Source organism: Argiope bruennichi, chromosome 10 (assembly GCF_947563725.1).
Source record: "Argiope bruennichi chromosome 10, qqArgBrue1.1, whole genome shotgun sequence".
Taxonomy (NCBI): domain Eukaryota; kingdom Metazoa; phylum Arthropoda; class Arachnida; order Araneae; family Araneidae; genus Argiope; species Argiope bruennichi.
The window spans coordinates 31822983-31834428 of record NC_079160.1 but is presented as its reverse complement, the minus strand read 5'-3'; the positions used below and the strand labels follow the sequence as shown (position 1 = coordinate 31834428).

Sequence of the window (11446 nt, the reverse complement as noted above, 5' to 3'; positions counted from 1 at the left end):
CTCTCTCTCTCTCTCTCTCTCTCTCTATATATATATATATATATATATATATATATATAATATTGTACCAAAGAATAGTAAAATACTTTCAAAAATTAGACAAAAAAAAAAAAAACTTAAAAAAATTTTTTTTTTCTGAAGCAAAATATTTTAAGTATTTTCACAGAGAATAAGCAATCAGGATTTTTCAAATAATAAATTTTTTGTGAAGAATATTTGCTTTTTTTAAAAAAATTTCTTCTTGGTAAAAATTTCTGAATTATTTACTGTATTCTAGAATGTCTAAATCATCCACTGAAAACGAATAAAGAAATACTATTAAAGTTAGACAAAACATGATTTTATTGAAAAATTACTAGAAAAATTGTCAATTTCGTCACATTAAAAAAAAATTTTAATAGCATTTTTTAACAATTTTGTAATTATGGGTTAAATAAAATTTTTAAACATTAACAAGAATCATAACAAAATCTATAAATAATATGATTTCTTAACAAATGAAGAAAAAAATATTTCTCTAAAATTTACTTAGTGTGTTATTGTCTTGTTGGCAAAAACACGGCATAACTTTTCCAACGAGGGCAATTTATTACATCGTTTGGGTTCTGACATTCATTTTGGTTTTTTATTAACCTTTCTAATTCCTCAGTAGTCATTGGCTTCTTTTTTATCCACAAATCTGATAGAGCTTTTAAAGCTTTTTTATCATCAATCAATTCTAACATTTTAATTATAATTTCCGATGGTAAATCATCAGGATCCAACAATGTTCCAAGAGTATCAATCAAAATGTTACCATGCGATAAAATGTTTCGTAAGTCGACACCGGCAAACATATTATCCATTTTGGTGTAAATATCCACAAGATCCTTCCGTTTGTCCATTATGTTCATGCAGTCAAATAATAACATTTCTAATGATGATTTGACATCTAATTCCATTACATATCGCTGGCGCATTAAAAATTTGTTGTAATCCTTTATTTCATCGCTTCTACCCCACTTGACTAAATCTCTGATGTCATCCTCTTCGTCAATCAAAATATTTTCAATCAAATTTATTTTTTTAATCAGAAATTCTATTTTTTGATTTACTAATTTTAGGAATTTATTCTCAAGTGATTTTTCGAAGGTTGAAGAAAGTTGTAGCAAAACTTTTTTATATTCTTCTTTTGCAAGCATTTCCACCAGTTTTTGCGTAGTTTCATGTTCTTTGCCTAATGCTTTATCTTTGCTGTTATAGCTAAAGTCCTCCAAAATCTTTAAATTTTGGGTTGGTTCTGATAAAAAGGTTACTTTAATTTTTTTCCGCTTTTTATTTGGAAGATATGTTTGATCCAAGACTTGATCGAGGTCTGGGAGAATTTGAGAATTCCTTAAAGCGGTTTCAAGTTTCATTGTAGCTTGAAATGAAGGTTCTAAAAAATCCAAAATTATCTTTCTGATTTTTAAATTTTCTGCTTTTTCAAAGACATTGAAGTCTCTCAAATTTTCTTTTAAATGAATCAAATTTTCACACTTCAGCTCAGAATTAGCATCATTCACATCAAGATTGAAAACTTGTTTTAGCAGTGATTTATATTTTAAGAAATTACCTTGCAGTTTTGCAATATCTTGGTCGGTCGGTTCGCTTTTCTCGAGAGATGTAATGATATTTTGAAGTTCGTCCCCGGCATCTATTAGATGTTGTATTGTCATCGGATCTACAAATTTGACCTTGAAGCTAAACACGAAATTTAAGGCTTTTGCGCCATCTTGAAGTCGTTTAATTCTCTGAAAATATTTCTTAGGATCATTCATTTTTGGGAACGATTTCTTTAAAACTCGCTCGAATAACCTGAAAACATTCACAGTGTATGATTTAAACTGATCCCGATTTGTCTTGCTCCAAGTTTCTCGATCAACTGCGATATTCTTAAGTTCTTCATTAGAAACGTAAAAAAGTGGCGACGCGGACTGTATAATATATTCTTTCATTTTAAACTGTTGGCAAGAAAAGACTGGTTCCAATGTCTGATAAATAAGTTTCAACTCATCCTGAATTTTTTGAAATAGACCAATGCGAGTTTCTAGGTTTAGCCTGCCTTGAATGACATTAGCTTTATAATGTGAAATGTCATTCCGTATGTCCATCAGGGCCAGTTCAAGGTCATAAGGTATATGAGCGGACAAAAGAAAACCACTGACAAAATTTTCATTGGTTGAAGTTGCAATGACTTCACCTAAAACTTGAAGAGTTCTGAAAATTGTCAGAACATTTTTTGTGTCATTCACTTCAACGTTTATTGCAGTCTTTAGTGATGTCTTTAATCTTTCTAAAAGAAACTCATCTTTCGGAATGCTTTGGATACTTCTGAGAATCATATCAACAGGTGAAGCGATGGCTCCTTCTGGACCAGTTTCTATTTTATTGAGAACTTTCTTTAATACTTTAAAGAAATTCGTTCTATATTTGAACGGGATAGCCCGGTGAGCACATCCCTTACAACCTAAAAGGGTACCACTATCATGATTGTGTAATTTTTGTGGGAAATAATTATTGCTCATCATCATTAGAAAAAGAGGCTCAACTAAGTCAGAATAAGCTTTCCTTTTTACTAAAAGTAGACTGTCAAAAAGCAAAAGACAGGTATAACTATCCAGACTTTCATAATAATAGCTAAATTTAAGATAATTTTCAAACTCATTGTGTGCATCGCTGGGATACAAAAAATAATCAGTGTACTCTTTAAAAATAGCCAAAATAGTATCTTCAATATTATTCTGTTGATTATCCTTCATTATTTTCGCCACTTTCGTTTGATATTTATTAAACTTCAAAATTTCTGTATATCTTTGAACGACGAAAGGGGGCAATAATGAAAATGCGGTCGAATTTCCAAAATCTGTTTCAAAGGCACATTTCAGATCACTCAACTTCTTTAAAATCTCTTCATTAGGTTTCCTACAAGATTCACCTGGCTTAAAAAAGTTATTTGAAACATAGCTATACAATATATTCAGATACTGTGTATCCATCAGCTGCATGCTAAAGTAAAAAGCTGAGAGACCCTCATTTCCTTTTACGAGAGGATTCGTATTGTAACCCGCATTCTGCAGCTTTGCCAGTATGTATGGGGATTTATAAATTCTCAGTATAGCGTCCTTAACATCACTTTTGAGCAACGAAATAAGAAAATTTTCGCTGTTCCGAACTACCTGTTGAATCTTAATGTTATTTTCTTTCAAAAAATTGTCCTTTCTCAAAATGAAGGTTAGAGCTTTTTCTCGTAAGGGCTGTGCAATTTCGAACACCATTCCGAATCCGAAGGTATCCTTTACTCTGTTTTTCAGCTGAGTCTCCGGATGGTAAAATATTATTATAGTGCTTAGATTCGAAGAGGAGACAATTGATTGTGCTCTAGGAGAGAAAGTCTCCTTTTTTTGAATTCCTGTTGAATCTAGCCGGTATACTTCGATAAAGCAATTTAGCATTTCAGATGCAGCAGCAAGTTTAAGATCATCGACATTAACTCCAGATGGTCGAAAATTTGTTCTTTGATTAATTCTTTTCTTAAACTTTTGCATAACTACCGCCATATTATCTCCAAAATGGAATGCGTGCTTTTTCTTAAATGGGTTAAAGTTCTCCAGTTTGCCCATCAAAGACTGACTTTCTAAACTGTCATCTTTAAGGTTCTTTAATCTCTTAGCGAAGTCGACTGGGTTTTTTGAATGTACCGAAGGAATCAAATATGAGATTAAAATAGACCAGTACAAACTATTTTTGTCTGGAGTATATATCTCCCACACACTTTTCGAAACCCTGGAGTTCCATAATGATAGATCTCGAATCACTGGGGATTGCAAAGGCATCTCGGTGTTTGTTCTCTGTTCCTCTGTATAAAATTCAAATTACCTGTATAAAAACAAAAACAAAAAAATGAAACCAAATAATAAAATACTGTTACTTGGAACGTACATGTTTATATTTTATATTTAACTATCTCTGGTGGCCAAGATGCTGGAATTGATTTCGATTGAATTTTTTAAGAATAACTTCACAATTTTTCAACAATTGTTAAGCATCAAATTATCATAAATATTAAAGCCATGTTCTTTTAATATTTTTTTTTCATTGTACACATGAATTATCTTAATGGAAGGAAGGCTCATGTTATCATAGTGGTATTAAAATCGTAACTGCCCTATTATTCGATCTTCTCATCTTTCCGGAACTATAGGGATGACGAATATTTTACGAACGGTTATTCCGTAACCAATATCAAAAAGTCACAAATACCAGTGATCAATACTTTTCAAGGAGGGGTGTGATTCAAATCCTTGATACGATCTTACTGGTGATATTCCGATTACAGGTCTTGGATCACGGTAGTTAGAAAGTAACAATCGATACGATATGTCCAATGGAAGCTCTAGAACAAGAGTTCAATCATGCATAGGGAAAGTCCCTTACCCACTGAAGTGAACGGATCGGTTTTTCTTGGAATTATCGTATTGAATTGATTATCATGGAAATTTATCAGAGCGGTGACTTCACTGGAAAGTGCGAAGTCACCGCTCCACTTCACGTGAGTGACCTTGACTTTCCGATATTCGCATTTAGCGATGCACTATTCCATAAAGATCATTTTTAATTGCTTGTGACTGATTGCATATATTCTGTTTACTGCTGGCATCATCTATTGGTATAATAGAGAACTAAAGTAAACATTTTAAAGAAATGGCATATATATTTAATGCAAATTTTTCAAAAAATGGTTCACTCCAATAAAGAAATTAAATAAATAGTTTTGGAAAAAAATCAAATTTAAGAAGTAAACTGAAATAGATAAATTAACTTAATCACACATTACTTAAATTAGTAAATTAAGTGTTAATTACAATTAATATATTTTATATTTAATACTAATTAATAATTTTTAATTAATAATATGATTGAAATAACAGATATTTGGAACAAATATTTAAAAATAACAATAGCAAAATTATTTGTTATCCAAAAAATCGTGGATTAACCCTAACTTTACATCTTATTCCTTACGTAATCACTGCTACGTATTGTTTGCTAACAGATTCTGAAACCTCCGCGCTTTTGCGCATGCGTTAGGATAGGTTTATTCGACAAAATAGGGTTGAGAGGAAAGATGAAAAGAGGAGATGTTTACATTTAACAATAAAATAAATGCTGGAAATGCGCACGTCTCGCACCTTACTGAGATAGAATCGTCGAAAAATAGCCATCTTAGGATACTGAAACGAACAGTGAGTAACCAGTAATACGTAATCACTGTTTAGCGAATGGGAATGCGCGAGGATAGAACCTGGGACCTTGTGGTTCGCCGTCCAGTAACATAACCATTATGCAAGAGCAATTGCCCGTGCAGTGTAGTTGTTAACTGGCTTATATGCTATTCACCACAGACTCTCCCTCCAGTGAGTCGGAGGTGAGACGAGCGATATGGCTGTTAAGTGGTGATGTATTTTTAGCTGTTGTCTAATGTGCCTGTACCCAGTTGAGTAGCGCCAAGCGTTATGACGACCGTTTGTGGTTGCTGATGCTGCGTCACGTGAGTGTGACGACTTTGGGTTGCTGCGTCAAGTGAATCTGACGACTTTGGTTAGCTGTGGGTAGATGGCGCCACAACAGCTGTACGAAGGTTGGAGGTTCATCTTCCGAGGTCACTAATTTAGGCCATTGGGATGAGCGAGGATACCTTGTGGTTCGCAGTCCAGTAACATAACCATTATGCAAAAGCAATTGCCCGTTCAGCGTAGTTGTTAACTGGCTTATATGCTATTCACCACAACTGCTACGTAATTAATTACACCACAATGGTAACGGGTATCATTCAAAAGACAATTTTAAAATAACATAAAAGTTATTTTTATGCAGTAATCTTTTCAGAAATTTTCGTGAGAAAGCGCCCAAAACTCACTAACTTACCTAAACACATTCACTGACTACACATTTGTGAAGTCCTGCAGTCTCTCTATAATCCGACAGATGTCACATCTGGAAATAGACGAATTAATGGAAATTCAGGATACGTAGGTCTTGAATTAAAAAAAAACGTATTTTGATAACAAAACTTATGTTTATTGTTCAAAATATTCCAAATTACACTAGATAATTATACTACTACATACCCTGCAGTAGCTACGGAATTTCAATAGTCGCTCCGGAAATGAGAAAACTGCGCAGTTACGCATGATATATAGTGAAAAACTGCGGAAAACCATAAAAAACGCTGAAAATACCCTGTCCCTGTATCATCCTCTCAGCTATACTGAGGGTTATTGAAAATTTTTAATTTAATTATTGAAAACAACCAATCTTGTTTCTGTATAACTAAATTTGACAGGGTTTTTTTCGGAGGGGGTAGGGGTCAGTAAATTTCTTTTTTAAATATAATTAAATTTCCACCGGAAAAATTTGATTAATATTTCGCTGTCCAGTGGTAATGTGTATTATGAAATTAACTTTCATAATGACCAAGCAATTTACTAAAAAAATGTCAGTTACCTTATCAATGTTTACCATTGCAATTAAAATGTATCTGAAATGCTTCATTTAAAATACCACTATAATATATATCATCCACAAATTTGTATCAAACATTTTTACGGCTTCTATAAACAACTGGCAACAGTCAGGAAATCATTACTTTTTATCGTCTGAAAATAAATTAATTTTTCAATTAGATAAGACTTTTCACAATTTTGATTTTTCGAAATGGTGAATGTTTTTCTGCGAAAAACATGAATTAAATTTTGTTTTTGGAATGAGGCTTTTGCTACAAAAGCATATAAATGTTGCAAAAAGCATTTAAAGACAACTGTTTATCAAAAACAATAGTATTTGATTGAAAAGTTTAGAAAGATAGAGAATCCTTTAAAATAAAGAAGTTAATATAGAAGTTAGAATCAGGTGGTAAAGCATGTACTTCAATTATGATCAAGACATCGATAAGCTAGGAGAATAGTTACTTGGTGAACATCTTGAAAAACCAATAAAAAATATTATCGAACAAGTTCTTATATTATTATTTTTTTGTCAAATAATATTAAACGATTGTTTGGGGTTACAACACGCCCTTCTTCAAAATTTTTCAAGAACTTTAAATAGTGTTCCAAAAAGAACGTGCTCAAGTGACTCGAGAGATGCTTTCTCATAGCGATGATGAAATTTGGGCTTATGTTTAATGTTTAAAAGAATGACACTTGAAAGCGGAAGTGAAACTGAATAAATGTTAAATTCCCCCAAAATCAAAGTAATATTGACTGTTTTCTTTTATTGTCGTTGTTTTATGCATTATAAATTCCTGCCAACTAACTGGACAGTAAATAAGGTGTAGTGATCGTAGCGCCATCTTTCATTCTTATTATTCTAAAGCGTTACCTATCTAGTTTCCCTAATACAATCTATGTTAATACTTCGCCCGGAGAATCCCCGTTCTATGTATACATGCGCTAAGCAGTGATGTTCCGATAGTTGTTAGTGAAATAAAAGAGTTTATTTTTCTAATAGCGATGAAGTGCTTTATACAATACTCTACATGAACATCACCACAAAGGGTTATTCTTTGAGTGTCTTGCCGGTTTGTGTAAAGCATTTAATAAAAAAAAAAGCCTGAAATATGGCGGGAAAATTAATGAGTTTTGCACCACCAAAAATCGCCTTGTCATATAATAGGTACAATTACTATTCATGAGTTTTTAACAAAACATATCAAAAATATGACAGCCAAAGCATGCAAAATTTATTACATTCACTAATGTGGAACTGTGAAACTGTTTTTATAGTTATGGTATCTATTATCTGCGGTTGTCTCAATATGTAATATATACATATCTTTTTTTTTTTTTTTTTTGTCTAAGAGAAAATATAACTGTCTAAAAACATTACCTTGAAAAGGATGCAACGGATTCTATTCTTGTCCTCCCCCCCCCCCCAGTCTTTCCGAAACGATTTTCTTTTTTCTTTCATTCTAATCACAGCTTTAAATATCGAATGAAGGTGATATTATTTTGCCTTTATTTAAATAATAATTGTGAGTCTCTACATGGAGAAAATTTTGAAAATATGTTTGTAATGAATTCAATAAGCTTATAATTGTTTCAACTTTTATGGCAATATTTTTACAGGTTTTTATATGATTGGAAAACTAATTCTTGGAAACTTTTTGGGATCAAGCAATAACAAGAAAGTTAATTCATTGGTAGATAGATATACATATATACAAAGGGAATAATGAAAAAAAAAACGGCTTTTATTTATACTTCTTACCTAGAGATGGCGCTAGAAGAAGAAGGGGAATCCCCAGTATGTTGATGCCATACGATATGACGTAATGATAGACAGAAGTGAATCACATGAAATGAGAATCCGTCAACGGTCGATAAACTGACTGCTTCTTGAAATTTAATGATAAGAGCAATTCGTCAAGACGAAAAAACACATTGCATTTATATATTTTTTCAATATTTTAAGAAATTATGTGAAACAGCCGCACAACTATATTTGATTTTTTTAAATATTGGACTAATTTTCAAGGTAAATAACGATAGCTTGCAGCAAATATGCAAGTGTGTAGATCGTTTCAAATTATATATAAAGTTTTTTTTTTCCCTTTAAAAGATCTTAATGCTCAGATGTATAAAACCTAATTTTTGCAAAAGTTTAAAAAAATAAGATATATATTATTAATAAGATATTATTCATCTAGTTGCGAAATAAAAAAAATTATTGAATAATTGTAAGAATGATAAAATATTAACTCTTTATGGTGTAGGATTGATTAGGTTCCTCTGTAGGTTCAATATTGTCCTGATGTTTCAGTATGTTTATTTAATCATTACAATGTTTATAAACATCGAGAGTCAACTTAAATAATATTGTGTTTAAGTTGAAAATTCTTCCTACAGATTAAAAAAAAAATAATGGTAAAATAAATTTTAAATTAAAAATTATGAACAACTTTTGTCTGTAATTTTTCCAGAAAGTACTAAAAATTAAAATACTGATGGAACAAATTTTTTTAATTTTGAATAAAAATAAAGATACAAAATATTTTATGAATTATAATATTTTACGCAGAATTTTTTTCATTCAAAAAGTATGAACTATATTATAATAGCATTGTTTACAAGTTGATACACCATATATAACAAATATATCAAAATTATATTCTTATATATTTTATATACATTATATCTTATTCCCTTACGATGTATGCAGCTGTCAACAGTTGATCTGATATATGGTAATCTTTAAATATCTGCTGTACATTTAGTTTCCATTAAATATCTTATGCATAATAGAGATGTTCAAGATTCCTCCGAAAAAGTAATTTTAGTATCAAATTATAATAGATATTAAAACCATATTATTTTAATAGCCTTACACCTATTATGTTTATTGTGTACATGAGCCTTTCTAATACAGTCGAAAACATCATAATACTTTTAAAAACGTAACTGCCCCAATGATCTAATTACTAATTGTATATTGTCTGTCACGATATGGTAACATCATTTTCTTTTTCCTCATGTAAAGTAGATAGATATTAAACAGAATCCATCTTCCTGAATTTTCAACAATGGAAGAAAATTAAAAATTAAATTGATGAAATAATAAAAAACGCATTCATTGGAGAATAAAATTTATTATTAAAAATGTAACAAAAAAATTAATGCCAAAATTGAGAAAAATTTGGCATGAAAATCAAACTGGTAAAATCAAAAAGATGATTTAAAAATACTCTCAAAAAGCAATACATAGCATTATTAAAAAAAAAAAAAAAAAAAAAAAAAAACTATATGTATATCTATTAGGAATTAGCGCGGATAAACGTCAAACTTTCATTAAATTTTAACTTAATTCAATTTCCAATGAAATTTTTTAACTGCTCCCAGATGCACCTTTTTAATCCAATATATATGTATATACATATAATCAGTGTCCTATTTGATAGCTCTAGATCAAATGGTTTATCATGTAAAAAGCCAAAAGAAGCATACACACATTCTTTATAATTAATAAAGAAAGAAATTTAAAAAGAGAAAAAGATTAATATTTGTATTTAACAAAGATTTCCACGTCACAATATAAAAAGCGAGATATTTATAAAGATAATTTATATAATTATATAAATTATCAAAAATTACACATTTCTATCATATATATAAAAGAAAATTATTAATAAGAAAATTGTGCTTCCCAAAGATTGCAGTTAAATAACGGTTTTAAAAAAATACTTACATTAGCTGGAGATAACACGTGTATGCTCTCCTCTTCCATCTAAAGTAGGTGATCAAATAAAGCGAAACCATAAGGAGACACTGGTTATCAAAACCGGCCGAGTCAATTTTAATTGTGAGGGAAGGGAAAAAAAAGTGAAGGATAACCGTGTTTAGCATATCTATTTTGGCTGTCGGTTACAAGCTTTGAATGCAACCCTTAATCGGAAAAATAAAAAAAGAAAGAAAGGAAGAAGATAAAGAAGAAACTGAATACCATAAGAAAGTTTCGTACTCTTAAAATAACTACTCGTTAGAGAAGTAGAGTTTAAGTAATAATAATACTGAATACATTTCGCGCAATTTAGCGGGATTATGTTTCATATTTAACAAATTTACTTTTTATTGGAGGAAATTTTTCTGTATTTTTTTATATTCTCATGAAGATGAAAAATATTTTGTCTATTTGTATAAATATACCAAATTAAATAGACAATATACTATTTATCTCTATTATTAATAAAGGTGTGTGTGCTGGTGCTTCATCTGCCACATTATTTCATTTAGAGCTGCTAAACTTGACATATACAATCTTTGGAAGATGGGAATGCGTGCATTAGAGAGATTAAAATTTTAATTAATTAAAAATTATGTTTATATTAAGTTAATTAAAAATTTAGTTAGCTAAAAATTAAGTTTAAATTTAGTTAATTAAAAATTTAGTTAATTAAAAATTTAGTTAGTTAAAAAATAAATTTAAATTAAGTTAGTTTAAAATGTAAGTTTAAAGTAAGTTAATTAAAAATTCAGTTACCATTTAAAAGTTTTTTAACATCAATTCCGAAAGTATATATTGCAATAAAAAGAATTTTTAAGTCATCTTGAAATTCTAAAAATTATCTTTTCAATGATAATAACTCAAATAACTTTCGGTGATATCACTAATATTTGTTTCCTTTTTCATTGTTAATGTTGAAGCTATGGCATTTTTCTATATTGAATAGATTTGAGTATAAGATATACAAGACGGTTATAATTAAAGTTCCACTTTGAAATGGTCATAAAAGGAAAACTACTGGACCAAATGTTATCAAACTTGGTAACAATTTTAAAAAAATCATAAAAATTTCTTTTCCGGCCAAAAAGAAAAAAAAGTTCAAAAACTCACCACCAGGGGTGAAATGGCGTTGTATGCAATATTGTTA

At 30.1% G+C, this 11446-nt stretch overlaps 1 protein-coding gene across 3 annotated transcripts; it reads right to left on the bottom strand.

Annotated features, from left to right (window-relative positions):
• Nucleotides 1–344: 344 nt before the first annotated feature.
• Nucleotides 345–10361, bottom strand: LOC129988877 (uncharacterized). Of its 3 annotated transcripts, XM_056097154.1 has the most exons (4): nt 10264–10345; nt 8290–8416; nt 5947–6015; nt 345–3897 (listed from the first exon to the last, which is right to left on the bottom strand). In XM_056097154.1, the coding sequence occupies exon 4, from the start codon at nt 3852–3854 to the stop codon at nt 537–539; it is 3318 nt and encodes a 1105-aa protein (XP_055953129.1). In that variant the 5' UTR covers nt 3855–3897; nt 5947–6015; nt 8290–8416; nt 10264–10345; the 3' UTR covers nt 345–536. The 3 variants fall into 3 exon arrangements, with proteins under 3 accessions (XP_055953129.1, XP_055953128.1, XP_055953130.1); XM_056097153.1 differs by lacking the exon at nt 8290–8416 and having other exon boundaries at nt 10264–10361; XM_056097155.1 differs by lacking the exons at nt 5947–6015; nt 8290–8416 and having other exon boundaries at nt 10264–10341.
• Between the last annotated feature and the right edge of the window lie 1085 nt (nt 10362–11446).